Raw genomic sequence first — 15266 nt, 5'->3', positions numbered from 1 at the left:
ATAATATTATTTTGTATTAATTGAATGTCCGAACTCCTTTCAATGGCTCTTCTATTCTGATTAGTACACAATTCGAAAATCTGCTAACTAACTGATTTACTAATGGCATTACTAAAATAAGACACTTTAAGATATTATCAGTTTCCTTAGAATTATAAACTTTGTCGGTCGGAGAGAAAGTCGCAGGAATGTAATATATACTAGGAATACATAGGAAGTTTGCCGCAAAGGAGAAAACAAGCGGAGTGATATCATCGATGTGATTATTTTTCCCAGAATTTTCAAAAGGGATGGTGCGGATGTTGCTGGAAAAGGATCGCGGATCAGAGGGGCAGAGCGGTGGGCAAGGTTGCGTGTGTCAGGGGGGAGTAGAGCGCCGGGATGTCCAGGGCATGGGCTCCCAGCAGTTCAGAGATGGAGTACGTCAGGGGAGGGATAGCGAGCGGCGCGAGCGCAGGGCGCGGAGGCCGCGGGGCGGGGCGGAGCGCAGCGAGCGCGCGGCGGTAGGCGGCCGCGTGCGCAGAACCTCCGCCGCCCGCGCCCCCGCCCGCCACCAGCAGCTGGGCGGGCGCTGGGATTGGGTAAGGAGCGTACCGGATTCCGCTGGCACCGGCCACCGCCGCACCGCCTAGCAACTCACCGTACGCGCCGCGACCGGCGGCTCTCGTCTTCGCCAGATTCGCTGGTAGCATAACTTCTTTAGGTTGTGCTTTCTTGCATTCCACCTGAAACAAGTATACATATGTTGTAAATTTACCAGAGTAAATAGAACCATTAATTGCTTTTAGACGGAGGTTAGGTTGCTTAACAATTGACTTTACAGAATAGCGAAAATGCTTCCTTGGAGCGGGAGTTCGTAGAATTATGGAAGAAAAGGGGCGACGAAGCCGGTCGACAATCCGTTATGCTTCACGGTTCGACTCACAAATTGAATTTTAATTTGCTTTATCAAGTCAAGAAGCTTATCATTAAGTGTTTATTATACACTACGACAAATTTTACGAAATTGATGCAATTGTTAAAAATTATGTTCAGATTGTACGAACTGGTGTTTATATGTATGTATTATGAATATTACAAAACATTTACCTCTCAAACAAAAGTTAAAGTAAATAAATATATAAAATACAAATGCAAAAAAGCTTACTTTTTTTGTTTATAAATCGTAAATATTCAACATTAATATTTATTTGTTAAGTAGTTACAGTCAAAACAGTTTATAACGACTTCGCATGTATTATAACGATCAACTGGGTACAACGACGAAACTTTGAGGTCCTGTCTTATACTGTCTACAATATGAATATATATTTAATCTTGGTTATAGCGACTTCCGGTTGTTTGTTGATAGTTCATCTTTGAACATTACATAAACATAAATAGCTGTATGTAGTGTGGACCTTTGTAGTAAACTACATTTTAATATCTACAAAATAATTAAATTCAACGCTTAATCGATCCATTAGGTAATTTTAACGAACAAGATAACTCTCTGCAGTGCTTGTATCTCCCCCTCCCGGGGTGGAGGGCAGGAGGCAAGTATAAATTACCCAATCTACGCTAACCCAAACCTTTAGCAATAGAATTTTCGCTACCAAGTAGCATCGTTACAGAAAAGTACATAGGCTTAAATAATGTTAAAGCCAGTAGGATAAATCACTTACTTAACTCTCCCCCGATCCTGTTCCCAAGTTACGTTCCATTCAAATGCGAGTTTCTACTTGATGAATAGTTATCGCACAACGCTTGACAGACAAGTAAAAACTTTTCAGTTTCATTTTTCATAGCGGTGCATAATCGCGGTCGACTATATGTGTGTAGATGTAGCTAGGGCAGAGGCGGTGTAGGTAAGTCGCGTCCACATTTGTCACGCGGACGTCACGAGTCGACAAATGAAGGCTTTGCCACGGCGTTCGCACACTTTGTGCACTTTGCACAACTTTCTGCGCCGACATGGAACTACGTGCTCTTGCATTAACGCGGCGAAGTGAGTGCGACGCCGCCGCTATGAGTGTCTTTCCACCAAGTTTTATGCCTAGATAAAGCTGATTAATCAAAACGTAAAATTAAAGTTTGTAACAACCTCGGCTTTAGGTAATAAAACGCGTACATATACGTACCGTACCGCAATGCTATCTTAAAAGTTTTTAGATATTCGTGGCTTTCAGAAGTTGTATTACTTAATTATGTATTAGCTTGCATTAAAGTTGCAACATGAAAAAAGTTGAACAATACGAAACAGAGCTAAATCGTTCCGCAACATGAACGGTATTCTTCGATCGTCCACGACATAAAAATAGTAAGTGTCGCCATTTGTCAGGTCCGATAAAGCTTTACAAATGAACCGGCGCCTACGCCAGTGGCGGCCGCCAGCGCCGGGCCCACCCTCCATTTGTTCCCCAACACGCAACCTAGGGGACATGCCAGATAAATGCCACTCCACTTTAAAACTAAGACAACACGACTTTTGAGATTTGTTAAAATTTAACGATTCTACTTTGTTTCGTGACCTCGGAACCGAAGTTAAGCCTGGAGAATTTGAGCCCAGTGACATAACGGAACTCCCGCAGGTACGCAGCATTATTCAGCGGAAAATGATTTAATTTTAAATCTATCTACAATTCGCCAGTATAGCCACGAAGAAAATTCAGCCGGGGATCCGACGTTAATTGATGTCGCGTCGCTGGCGGGCGAGCGAGAAACAAAAGCTCACAAACAATTCGCATTGGAGTTCGCAATCCCGATCAAGCGTTCCGAGATCGCGACGCAGTTAAATGACACGAAAAATAACAAAGGTAAATTGTATTTAGCCCCCGCTAGGTACGCGACGTATCGATCCGACACGGATCGAGTAGTCCTCGACGCTGCCGATGCCGACGCAAAGATGTCGGTTTAACCGAGCGGACTTAAGATCCGCTCCGACGCGCCCTAGCTTAATGCGCCCAACCAGGGTCTTTCGCCCAGAAACTCCGCGCTTCTAATCCCAACGATGTATGAGAAATTTAATTGTTTCGCAGGAAAACGCCGCGCTTCATGCTCTACCACACTCACTGAACATACACGTATGAAGGTGAATTAATACGAATCTGAAAGCAGTCATTAAATTTTCGCTCGATTGGTTCTGGTTGAAAGCCTTTTAAGGTAAAACAGTAATGTCAATAAGGTGGGTTGCAAATGATTTGGCCTACCTTTTTGTGCACGTCATTACATACGTGAATTTGAGTAAATACCAGCATAATGGGGCAGCGTTTTTCGACTTGTTTCGTTAGCATTAAGGGATTACGTGAGAGCTTGCGGAAGCAATCGGGCCCCGGTTGATGTTTTTTTCATTCACCTTTATGGACCTACCATTGAACATAAAAAAGCGTCGAAATAAAAACGGCGAAATAAAATACTCAGGAGTTTTGCGAATAAAAAGCCCTGGGGTGTGTTTAAGTAGATGCAGGACGGAGTCGAATTTTATTAATTCGCGTATTGGCTGATGTATATAGCGGGGACCGATGAGTTATTGCCGACCCTGCTCCTAACGGGGACCTTAGGAACAAAAGACACTGAGATTAAGTCATTCACTGCGAGCAACCCGCTAGGCGGGCTCTCTGCTCGTGCGAATGGCGATTTTAATGTGAAAACCGGCCAAGTGCGAGTCGGACTCGCGCACGGAGGGTTCCGCACCATCAACAAAAAATAGAGCAAAACAAGCAAAAAAAACAAGCAAATAACGGTCACCCATCCAAGTACTGACCCCGCCCGATGTTGCTTAACTTCGGTCAAAAATCACGTTTGTTGTATGGGAGTCCCACTTAAATCTTTATTTTATTCTGTTTTTAGTATTTGTTGTTATAGCGGCAACAGAAATACATCAACTGTGAAAATTCCAACTGTCTAGCTATCACGGTTCGTGAGATACAGCCTGGTGACAGACGGACGGACAGCGGAGTCTTAGTAATAGGGTCCCGTTTTTACCCTTTCGGTACGGAACCCTAAAAACTGTGTTATCGGCTATGCTCGTAGCGCGTAGCTTGCACTGGCAGTTAGTGATCGAAGATGTCGTAAAGTGGGATTAGGAGCCAAAGCAAAGTAGTAGTAGTAACTACTCTATCTATGTAACAATCAATACTGAAATAGTAGTAACTAATAGTTAGATCCATTGCGTCGTGTGCTCTGAGTACCTAGGGGATATACCGAGTACTACTAATGAAACAAACTGCCGTATTCGAACTTCAAGATATTCACAAGAGACGACACGTACTAGATCCATTCTAGATACGTTATAGTTTAGATTTCAACTAGTTCTCTTTTGCAGCGCAATTCGGGCAACCAATGTCACTTTTACGATAGATCGTGTTAGATATCTATTAGATGTGAATTAGATCTCTATGTAATATCTTGTGGAAATCGTTCAAGAGTATCTCCAGAATCGCGGAAATGACAAATTTGACAGGTTAGATCTTAAACATATCGTTATCGTATCTTTGCGATGTCTAAAAGATATCTAATAGGTGTCCGAATCGAGCCCCAAAGCAAAGTAGTAGTAGTAACTACTCTAAGAGTATGTAACAATCAATATTGAAGTAGTAGTAACTAATAGTTAGATCCATTGCGTCGTGTACTCTGAGTACCTAGGGGATTATGCAGAGTACTACTAATGAAACAAAGTCCTCTGGCTGTGGACATTACGAGGGGCGTTCAAAATATTCTCGGTATTGATATCTTACGACCTCTTCTAAAATTTCTTTCGTTACTGGCCGCTAAGGTTTATTCATTGACATTAAAAAAAAGTATAATTCGAACCGAGATAGTCTTTTGTTTTTCTGCAATTGCTGAACAAACATGAACATCATGTGCGAATTGACAATGTTAACTAAATTAGAACATCGATGCGTGATAAAATTCTTGACAAAATAGGGTAAAAATCAAAAAACCATAAAAGAGGAAATGGATTGTGTTTACCGTGAGTCTGCTCCTTCTTTATCTACCATTCAAAAGTGGTCAAGCGAGTTTAAACGCGGAAGGGAGAGTATTGAAGATGACCCTAGACCTGGCCGGCCTGTAGTAGCTACTTCACAAGAAAATATTGATAAAGTGGAAAAACTTATATTGGAAGATGGTCGAGTGAAGGTAAAATCTATAGCACAAGTAACCAATCTCTCTATTGGTACCGTACATGATATTATACATGACCATCTTAATATGTCAAAAGTAAGTGCAAGATGGGTTCCGCGAATGCTGACTCGGCTTCAAAAAGACATGCGTGTAGCTTGTTGTTCCGATTTTATTGACCTGTGCGGTGAAAATCCTGATGAGGTGCTGCAAAGAATAGTTACTGGAGATGAAACCTGGGTTCATCATTATGACCCAGAGAGTAAACAAGAGTCCATGCAGTGGCACATTAAGGGTTCAGCTCATCCCAAGAAGTTCAAGGTCATCCCTTCAGCTGGCAAGGTCATGGCCACGATATTTTGGGATTGTGAAGGAGTATTACTAATCGATTATAAAGAAAAAGGTGTAAATATCACAGGACAGTACTACGCTAACATTCTACGTCAATTAAAGGATGTAATTAAAGAAAAGAGGCGAGGAAAGTTAACCAAAGGTATTCTGCTTCTGCATGACAACGCCCCCGTCCATACTGCTCATATTGCCAAGGCAGCTATTGTTGAATGTGGGTTTAAAACTGTTACTCACCCACCGTATAGTCCGGACTTAGCCCCCAGCGACTTCTTTTTGCTCCCCAATCTTAAAAAGGATCTGCGTGGAAATAAATTTTCTGACGATGAAGCATTGAAGGCGGCAGTGGAGGAGCATTTTTACACGAAAGATAAAAAATATTTTTACGAGGGATTAAAAAAAATAATTGATCGATCTTTTAAGTGTATGAACATAGGGGGGGAGTATATTGAAAAATAAAAATATCAAACTTTTCGTACTTGTTTGTTTTCATTCTCATACCGAGAATATTTTGAATACCCCTCGTAGGTAGGTATTACTTGAGATATGTAGTTAGCTACCTAGCGTAGCGCAAAGTAAGAACTTGTAGAATAAAGCAACTTCACCAACTTGGGTACAAGCTCACCGAACCAGTCGGCATGTGTGTTGACGTTAACTGCATTTTATAAGATTTCGTGTTTGTTTTCTTTTACTAAAATTTCTGTTTCCTTTGAAATTCTTGCGGCGGTCCTCGGGCAACCAGCCAAATAGACAACTTTTATAAAAGGATAAAATATTATGGCCATTCTTAAACGAATATGAATTGGTACACGATGAAGTGACATTTGATAACTTCTGAGTATACATTTAAGTGAATACTGTAGGTTGTCTTTATAAACTGAAATATGTGATTTTATACTTTATTTGTTGTCGTCTGAAACATTATAGTTAGAACTTTTTGATTGTTACATAGAGTCGACGCACTGATAAAAAGTCAAGGAGCCAGCGTCACATTCTAGGAGAGTAATGTGGTGCGGGCGAAGCGTTGGGAACATACGTGAGATAAACGTAGTCGACGGGGGAGGTGCGGGGTACCGGGGAGGAGAGGGCGCTAGATAAGTTTATCAAGGAAACCTCTCGCCTTCGTATTGACAGAGCGCGTCGCAAGCGCGCCCTGATTGCCGCTAAACGGAAGCCCGAACGTGGGAACCGGGAGGTTTTTCCCAAAATACTCGATAAAAATACTAAATATCGTCGATAATTTTGGAAGATGTTTAAGAAAACGCCTATTCGTATATAGTATATAGTTATTATTTAGAATTAATAGTGTTTTAAGCGATGGGAAAACAAAATAAGCATCTTCTTAAGAGCGTAAGTATAGGTACCTACTTGTTTTAGTTCTTGTGATACGCAAGCATTCAGTCGCTAAACTACAAAGATACTTTTTTTTTCATATTTACACGCACGTTTTTAAGAGCACACTGGAGAGTGGTGCAGCTACACTCAAAAATAGCAAAATATTTCAATATAGAGTCTGTTCGGAAAGAGAAGAGTCGTGGAATGTATGGAGCCCAATACATTCCGCGACTCTTCTCTTTCCGAACAGTGTAGCTGCTCCACTCTCCAGTGCGCTCTAATACTTACGTGTAAAAAGGTCTACTATTTAAGACAAAGTATTATATGAACTTCATTATTTCCTAGAAATCGACGAGTCAAAGGGCTTGTATTTAGGTACAATGTACCGGATACATTTAAGCTACAGGAAAGGTTACGTAAGAGATGACTCACAAATCTTGCGCTCAACAGGTCACAGCACAGATAATGAAATAGTCAGCCGCACCCCAGGAGCTCTTTCCATATTTATCTAACCGTTGTCGGATAAAATAAGACAAGCGCGACTCGTGAATTTCAGCTCTCAACTCTGTGTTTACGGAGTGGGGACGGGGGCCCGATGGGCTGTAATGCGAAATTCAAATCAGATATAAGCGATCGACGCTCGGCGCCGATAAGCGGTAACGTTACCTGCAATGCTTCGCTGATAGCCCTCCAGCCAGTCTTATATTGAAGACGTTTTATATGGAAACGTTAAAAATAAATTTAAAATACGATAAGCAGATTTTACGCGCTTAGGTGACTTTAAACGTTTACTAAAATATATTAGATACGTATTTTTAAGCTTGATTGGGGATATGAATTTGAAATCTTTAGTCTTTTATTCATAATGATAGGTATGCAGTTTTAGGGGAGAAAAGCCTAAAGCGGGTATGCGCAGTTTGATTGAAAATATTAGTTATAAGTAGTTTATAAATAAAATAAGTTACTTGCTTATGTATAACATTTCTTATAAGTAATAACAAGACTGTTTAGTTATGGAGGAGCGGGGCACCCTGATACAGGTTCACTCACCTAAAAGGAAGTTATAACCACTGATGGCAATTTGTAGAAGCTTAATAAGGAAATAAATAATTTTTCATTTTCATTGCGAGGTTAAGTGCGAATGACAAATATATGTAGTGATATACTTACTCAGAACTTCTTGTAAGCTCTGATCGGGCAACAAATTTATTTATTTTATCATACTTAAGTACAAAATGACAGTCCTTTGTTGAAGTACCTTGCCTACTTATGTACCACAGGCCTTGAAGTACGTTATTTTTCATTTGAATGTAATAAAATTTATTAATAAAATCAAATATGAATCTAAAAAAAAATTAATGCCTCGGAGGCCTAAAGCGCGTAAGCACGCGCTTTAGGCCTCCCTCCCTCTTAGGTACAGTTATATTATAATGCTTATTGCGTTACAAATTATATGGTGTTAAAAATCTTCCTTTTTTATTTTAATAAAACCGACCTCAAAAATAATAAATTAAAATATTACCCCTATCGTAACGAGAAAGTAGGTGTTGTGGCGTTAAACCGTGAGTAGGTATAACTTTAGTTTCCTGTTTGGAACTAATAACACCTGAGGCTCGGCTATCCCTAACTTCCCCTCTGGCCATGCAATGGTTGTATTGCCTGTTAAATTATGTAGTATTCTTATAAAATCCCTATAGTGAATCATATCAGATTATTCTAGCGGCCTCCTAACCTATTTTCATAGTGACCCTGCCTACGAAGCAGGAGGTCCCGGTTTCGAATCCTGGTAAGGGCATTACATTGTGTCTTTATCACCTTTCTTGAGTTATGGATGTTTTATGTAAATACTTATATTTATTTATTTATTTATGTTAAGGAGAACCAACAGCTACAAACTTTCAATAGATAATAAGATTAAAAACAGGAAGCCAATTACAGGAACTCACAGGTAGTTACAAAGTATTAAATTTTAAACTAATGCTAGCACCTACGCACACACATGCGTACAAAAAGAGAGGAAAAAAAAAGAGAAAAAAAAACATAATTGAAAATGGCAATAGAAGCCTTACAATAGATCCTAAGTTTAATAAGTTTAATACTTAGTACATTAGCGCCTGGAATGTCAGAGGTCTCAGAATTCGAGCGATGAAAACAAAATAAAGTAAAATTATCATAATGGTAATACAGTTAAATAACATAATTATGTAATGTCGATATCAAGGCGCCAATAAACTTAGTTGAATAAATTAATTTTTAATGCATTTTGCTCGAAATGAAAAAAAAAAAAAAAACAAAAAGTATACATGAATTAAATACATTGGTAGGAAGGTCGCTCACATAAAACACCGCTCAACCAAACTATGCCTCACATTGGGAACTTTACAATTAAATATATCGATATCAAGTTCCTTCGACAACTCATTTAGTCTTCGACTCGCGCGAACTAAGAAGCTATTCTGTCTATACTTGGAGGATGCAGTCTTAACAGATAATGGGGGATAGTACCTTAGATGTAATTACTGTTATAAATATGTAATATATCTATTATATATCGTCTAATACCCATAACACAAACCCTATTTGAGCGTACTGTGGCAAACATATCAAAAATAAACAAAAAAATCGCCAATGAATTTGGGTACACTAAGGGCCACTTGTATGATCCCACCGTTAACCCAGTGTCAAATTGTACTGGTAGTTCTATGGTAACTCAAGGTTTAAACGTTTAACCCCGGGTTAGTGGGATGGTGCAAGTGGCGCTAAGTAAGTACATATATTATCATTAGGAATTCTACATAAACTGATTCGACACTTTTCTACAAATCGCCCAACGACAGCCGCGGAAATATCCAGTGGTTAAAAACAAATTGAATAAAATCACTTCAAATATTCAACAAATAGTCGGCAATCACTTACGGCTTCAACATCACAAATTTAGCTCGTGTCACATTAATGTTGAATTTCAAATTACAGTGGCATACTTGCCTTGCGATTCGCCGTCATAGAAATGTTAGTTAGGCATTAAATATGGAGGGTGGTGTAGAACGGGGCTTGCAACATTCTGAGCAAGTGTAGCACCCGCGGCTATTTCTGAGACATCGATCGCAATCGATAGCAATCGCTGCGAGCCGCGGAGCCCTCGGCCTGACGCGGCGCGGCCGCTTCGACGCTCACTGATTTATTTATTTTTACATTTTACTTGCACTTTTCGAGTTATGGAGCGAAAAGTAGAATAATGTTATTAAAAAGCAATGAAAATTAAGTACCTAACAAGAAAAATATAACTGGTAACCACTCAACAATATTAGCCGTTTGCAAGTGAGCATGATAAACCGCGGTCTCGTTGCTTAACTAATTCTTGTAAGAGGATACTTGGATGAATAAGAATGGGATAAAATAACGATGCGGAATGATCCGACACTTTTACAACGATTGTTCGTTTCAAATGTATAAGTAAGTAAGTATTTTTTGTAAGTATTAGCAGCAGACCTTTATTGACGGGTGTAAAAGTATTTCCATGTATTCAATTGAAATGCCCCAGGAATGAATTCTTCGAAGAGATTCAAATAAAATAGCTTGAATTGGTTGCAGAAACTGCATTAGCCAATAAAAGGTAGTCGTTCATGAATGCAGCAATGCTTAATTGATACATATTGGTGCAAGATGGTGGTGGTTGGTGATACATATAGTGGTGATTGAATTTAAATTACAGTTATTTGTTTTCCTTTGGTGTGGCTCTTGAAGTATAATGTGCAGGTGACGTGAGATTTTAATGAAGGTGATATTCCAGGAGCCCGCAATAAGGTGAAGTTTATGCCGTACGTACATATCAGCTGCAGCAATTAGTTGGCAGTAATTAAGTAGGTTAGAGCAGGCGCCGCCGGCACGGCTTGTCAGCCGGTGCCGACTAGATTAAGGTCTGTGGCACGTGGTCTCACCGCTCGTAACTTGTTTTGCATGAATCTGTACGCGACTTTCATATGACTCCCGTAAGGAGTCTCCGCTCAGCACCTCTAATGTAAATGAAATTGTGCGCAAGAACCAAGAAACAAAGCAGGGCTTCTTGCCCGCTATTTATCGCCGCTCGCGTCTCCTAACTCCCACGTAATGGGGATGTGGAGACGCCGAGCGCAGTAATGAACCGGCCTGCCCTAACGTATGGCCTTTATTGATGACGCCCGCGCCCTCAACACTCTCGCTACTTTATTGTCTCGCTACGCAGCGACACCGTTTCAATTACGCGCGGCTTCTTACAATACTTTATGGTGATTGAATAATTTGTCGCAAGCTCCCGTTCGAACGATTCAGTTACTTACCATAATACTGAGTAATTTGGGTAGTGCGCGATTGTTAAAAGTTCCAGCTGTGTCAGCCGTCCTTTACACCAGGGGTAGGTATGCAAGTGTATGCGTATAGGATAGGTATGGCAGGTTCGTGTGCGCGATGCCGTGCACCACCTGTGATTAATTAATTTTCTTTCACGCTTCGAATTTAAGTCGCAATCGTTAACGGCAGGAAAGGCCTGTTGAGCCATAATTTACGTCTTCGCGTTCGACTGGAGTTGGTCGCGTCATTTGGAAATTGCGTGCCGGTTGCCTTATAACCATTAAATTTATATTGTACGTACATAGGAAATTAGGCAGTTGTTCAAATAGACTGCCGTGAGATTAGAATCGAACTTGTAAACTTTCGTTAAAAAGGTTCGAATATATACAGATCAATAATGTAACCCAACTTTCAATTCATCGATGTAACTATTTTTTGGATTAATTTTAAGTACGTATTTTTGGATCAATTTATATCATAATGTTATAGTGCAGGATAAAGCGGTTCTCGGATCTCATTAGCGGGAAGGTATTGCGCACTGCTAATCCGACAGGGGATTCATGGTAACGTAACGCCTCTATTATTAATGATACAGATATGCTCTGGGACAATTCCCAGCCCAACTTTAACAAATGCACATATACATATATATATAAGTATATGAGTATCCAAATATTTTGCGGCCAAATATATTTGTAGACCAACGATACATTCGTAACCCTTTAAAAATTGGTAGGAGCATTACGCGTACTTTTCACTCGTTAAAATTGTATGTTGGTATTATTAAGTACCTATACAGCTAGAGATATTTTTTAATTACATGATAAGTAACCATGAAACTCGTTACTAAAATATATTTTATGACAACGTTATCAGTGATCACTAGAATAACGTCAATATAGTCTTATTGACGTTATTCTCAAGATAATCGAAAATAATATTTTTGATTTAAGTGATAATTAGGTATAACTGATGCTCAAAAGTAGGTAACTTTTACAAGTAATCAAACTTTAAAAGCAGATCAATAAACAAAAAAGTGTCTACCTAGTTCAGTCGCGGCAATAGTAAGTTCATAGAAAAGGGGACTGTCACAAAAACTCTTAGTATAGGTATAGAAAGCGTAAAAATGGCCGAATCGATAAGTAAAGCTTAGAAGAAGCGATCCGGGTCGTGCTAAAACGGAAAGTTTATGGTAATCACGGAGCAGAGGAACCCGTGATTGATTGTTCGACGGGCCACAATGGCGGGAGAGACTGCTGAGTCGTGATAGACGTGTCTCTCCAACACGCATATCCAGCGGCCGGCCTAACAATGGAGCACTCAGAACAAGTTAAGCTTCATTTAAGTGAGTCTTTTAATCAAAAGTTAAGCTCGGATTGGCTTGTGACAACGGCCGTATCTCCATCTTAATTTAAAGGGTTAAAGGTCGTGAGGCGTAATCCTTATCGAGGGCTATCAGCGCCGCTTAGGTATGTAGGACATTCTTTAATGCGCAGTAACGACAAGGGTGCGCCCGGGCCGGCCCCGCACCAGTTAAGACACTAAGAGAAATGGCGATCGAGGATCCCAAGATTTAAGTGGCAGTTTCAAATGTGCCTACTTTTAGTGTTATTTCCTAAACGGAAACCATTTGTTTGCCTCATGCTCGATCGAGGAGAAAAATATACGCAATACCCAAGATCTTCCCCTAGAGCGTTTACGCGAGGATGGCCTAAAAAAATGCATATATGTATGTATGTGCCACGCAGAACTTGGTTTGGAAAGTGTTAATGAATATGGAGCTCCAAAAATATTAAAAATAGTAGATTTATATGTATCGTGTGAGGCGTATCTGCCATAAAAAAACTTGCCTATGAATCATCCAGTCCTGTCACGTTGTTTTGGGAAACCATTAGTTAAACGTCCAATAAAACGCAACGCGTATAGCGAACGAAAAATACAATTTACGGTATTATTTTATATCGCTAGAGTTATAAAAGTTTCTTATGCTCACAAGTTTTAAATTATAAAACTCGTTTTAAACGTATCCAGCTACGAAGGTAAAATAGAATCAATTTAGCTGAAAACTGAAAAACAAATTCATGAACTCGTGAAACATATTCGTCTGGCTCTGAAAGTGTCATCAGAAACAAACGAGTCTTTCCCCTAGTATTTATGTTTGGCGTCGAATGTTTACAAAGTTGATGCGATAGTATTCCCGCAGAGGTGGAGTTGGCGTGTTTTCATTTGTACAGCAGCGCAGGTGCGACTTCATGAGGCGAACACCTACATATGCATAAGGCGTGTCGACAGTGCTTCTGCCGTTGTTGCATTGATTGCTTATCGACTACCTACTCGCGCAATATGAGAACAAGAATTTTATGTCATATCGGGAAATATTTTAACATGCTATTGTATAGGACTCAGGGTTTACTAACCAATGTAACACGTGCTTAGTAATACAACAATAATTTCATAAAACACGCATTTTTACTGCCGCAAGAAAGTCACGTGGTATCACCCTATCACTCTCGTGCGAGGAGGCGGTGCCGCTATTAGCTTAACGACCATTTTAATATAAGAGATGACATATTAAATTTACGAGGCCAGCTACCCGTAACGCAAACCTCGCGTTGACGTGCCATGACCCCTCTGTCTCCTTTATTGCTGGAAATATAACTATCGGATGTGTTTATGATACGAAAAAGTGATTGTTTGCATTCATAGGTACTATTTTCTGTTTCTCCTTGTATGTATGCGTCACATCTATTACCTATAGCTCATACTTTACTTGAGAAATACTTTGTCAAAATAAATTATTTCATTAACAACTTTATTCGATGTACAAATTATATGAAAACACAAACACAGAAAGGAACACATTACTATTAATGGTATTTTAGCAAACATTGTCCACATACACAAAATACTTTGTTACTTAGCAAGTTTGTACATTTTATTGGAACACGGATCGGTTATAAAAATACCTTTGTACTATCAATATTGAACTTTTACAATTCACTAGATAAAGTATTTTATAAGTAGTATAGTATTCAATAATAGTATCAATATGCAGGGAAGTATTCATCTCAAATTACAAGGATTGAATACGATTATGGCAGCACTTGCAAGCTAAATAAATATAGTGCTGCTTGCCGCAAGAATTTAATTATTCAAAAAAATCTAGATTTATATTATGTATAAATATAAATGACATAAGGGTAATCTTAGATAATGCGACCAAGTTTCACACTAAGTTCATTACGGCTTATGTTTATCTACATGCATGTGTATATCGCAATACTATTGGCCTAAACCTACTTAAAACATATCCGAGCTCATCACATAAATAATTGCCTTTGGGCCGCTATTGTCCGTGTTAGGTGACGATGTCTTCTTGGGGTTGTAGCAGTTGGTAACCACATACAAAACGCGCGCGAAACTCGTCCCGTTTTCCGATGAAAACAACGGACGTATACAGGCGGCTTTACAGTTGTGGCCAACTATAGGAACACCTCTCGTAATAGAAGAAATAGTTAAAGGTGGGGTAAATCATATCCCATCAAAATCATAAATGTGATATGAGAGCCAAGTTCAATATTAAGAATATGCGTCGTTGTTGACTTTGCCGGCAAAAGAATTGAGAATAGGGGTAAGTTCTAGTTCGTTTAGGATGTAATTAAAGTTCAGGATTTGACTTGGCTAGTTTTTTACGTAGGCTATATTATAAGTATTTGTCTATGTAACTTTTCTAAAATTTAGTTTGTTGGTAATTTAGTGCATACAGACTGCTCTATGCAATGTTAGGAGAGACATTATTCGATAAATTTTCGCTGTGGCTGCGTGTGTAGGTACATTACGCGTCGCGAAAAGAGCCCGATTCATGCACACCTCACGTTTCGCGGAAGCGAACCGTAATTGCTCTAAAACGCCGCCCATTTGTTTGATGTCTTTGTTCCTTGTTTGCACCAAGGGTACATCACGCGGTACTGTACTCTGACGAATTCAGACCCGCGAGTTTCTACACCCATTATGGCGGAGACAATGGGTGACACAAAAAACAAGCATTAATAATCAGGAATATGCATCGGCTGGGGGCGGGTGCTGAGACTTTACAGCGACAGTGAAAGATGATCTCGGTGAAAACTTTTAGTGACAATGAAGGTGGGGGTCTGAAT

General features: G+C 39.7%; 1 protein-coding gene across 6 annotated transcripts in view; it reads right to left on the bottom strand.

The window, feature by feature from the left end:
* LOC134648953 (RNA-binding protein Musashi homolog Rbp6) overlaps window positions 1-15266 on the bottom strand; it is a 574404-nt gene that overhangs the window by 21657 nt on the left and 537481 nt on the right. For all 6 annotated transcript variants that reach the window (XM_063503621.1, XM_063503618.1, XM_063503616.1 and 3 more), the window contains one exon: window positions 641-725. In XM_063503621.1, the coding sequence (XP_063359691.1) occupies window positions 641-725 (85 nt within the window). The remainder of the gene's footprint in view (window positions 1-640; window positions 726-15266) is intronic.

The sequence above is a fragment of the Cydia amplana genome, chromosome 6 (assembly GCF_948474715.1).
Source record: "Cydia amplana chromosome 6, ilCydAmpl1.1, whole genome shotgun sequence".
Classification (NCBI taxonomy): domain Eukaryota; kingdom Metazoa; phylum Arthropoda; class Insecta; order Lepidoptera; family Tortricidae; genus Cydia; species Cydia amplana.
Note: the sequence above shows the minus strand (reverse complement) of the source record. Positions and strands in the feature narration are given on the sequence as shown.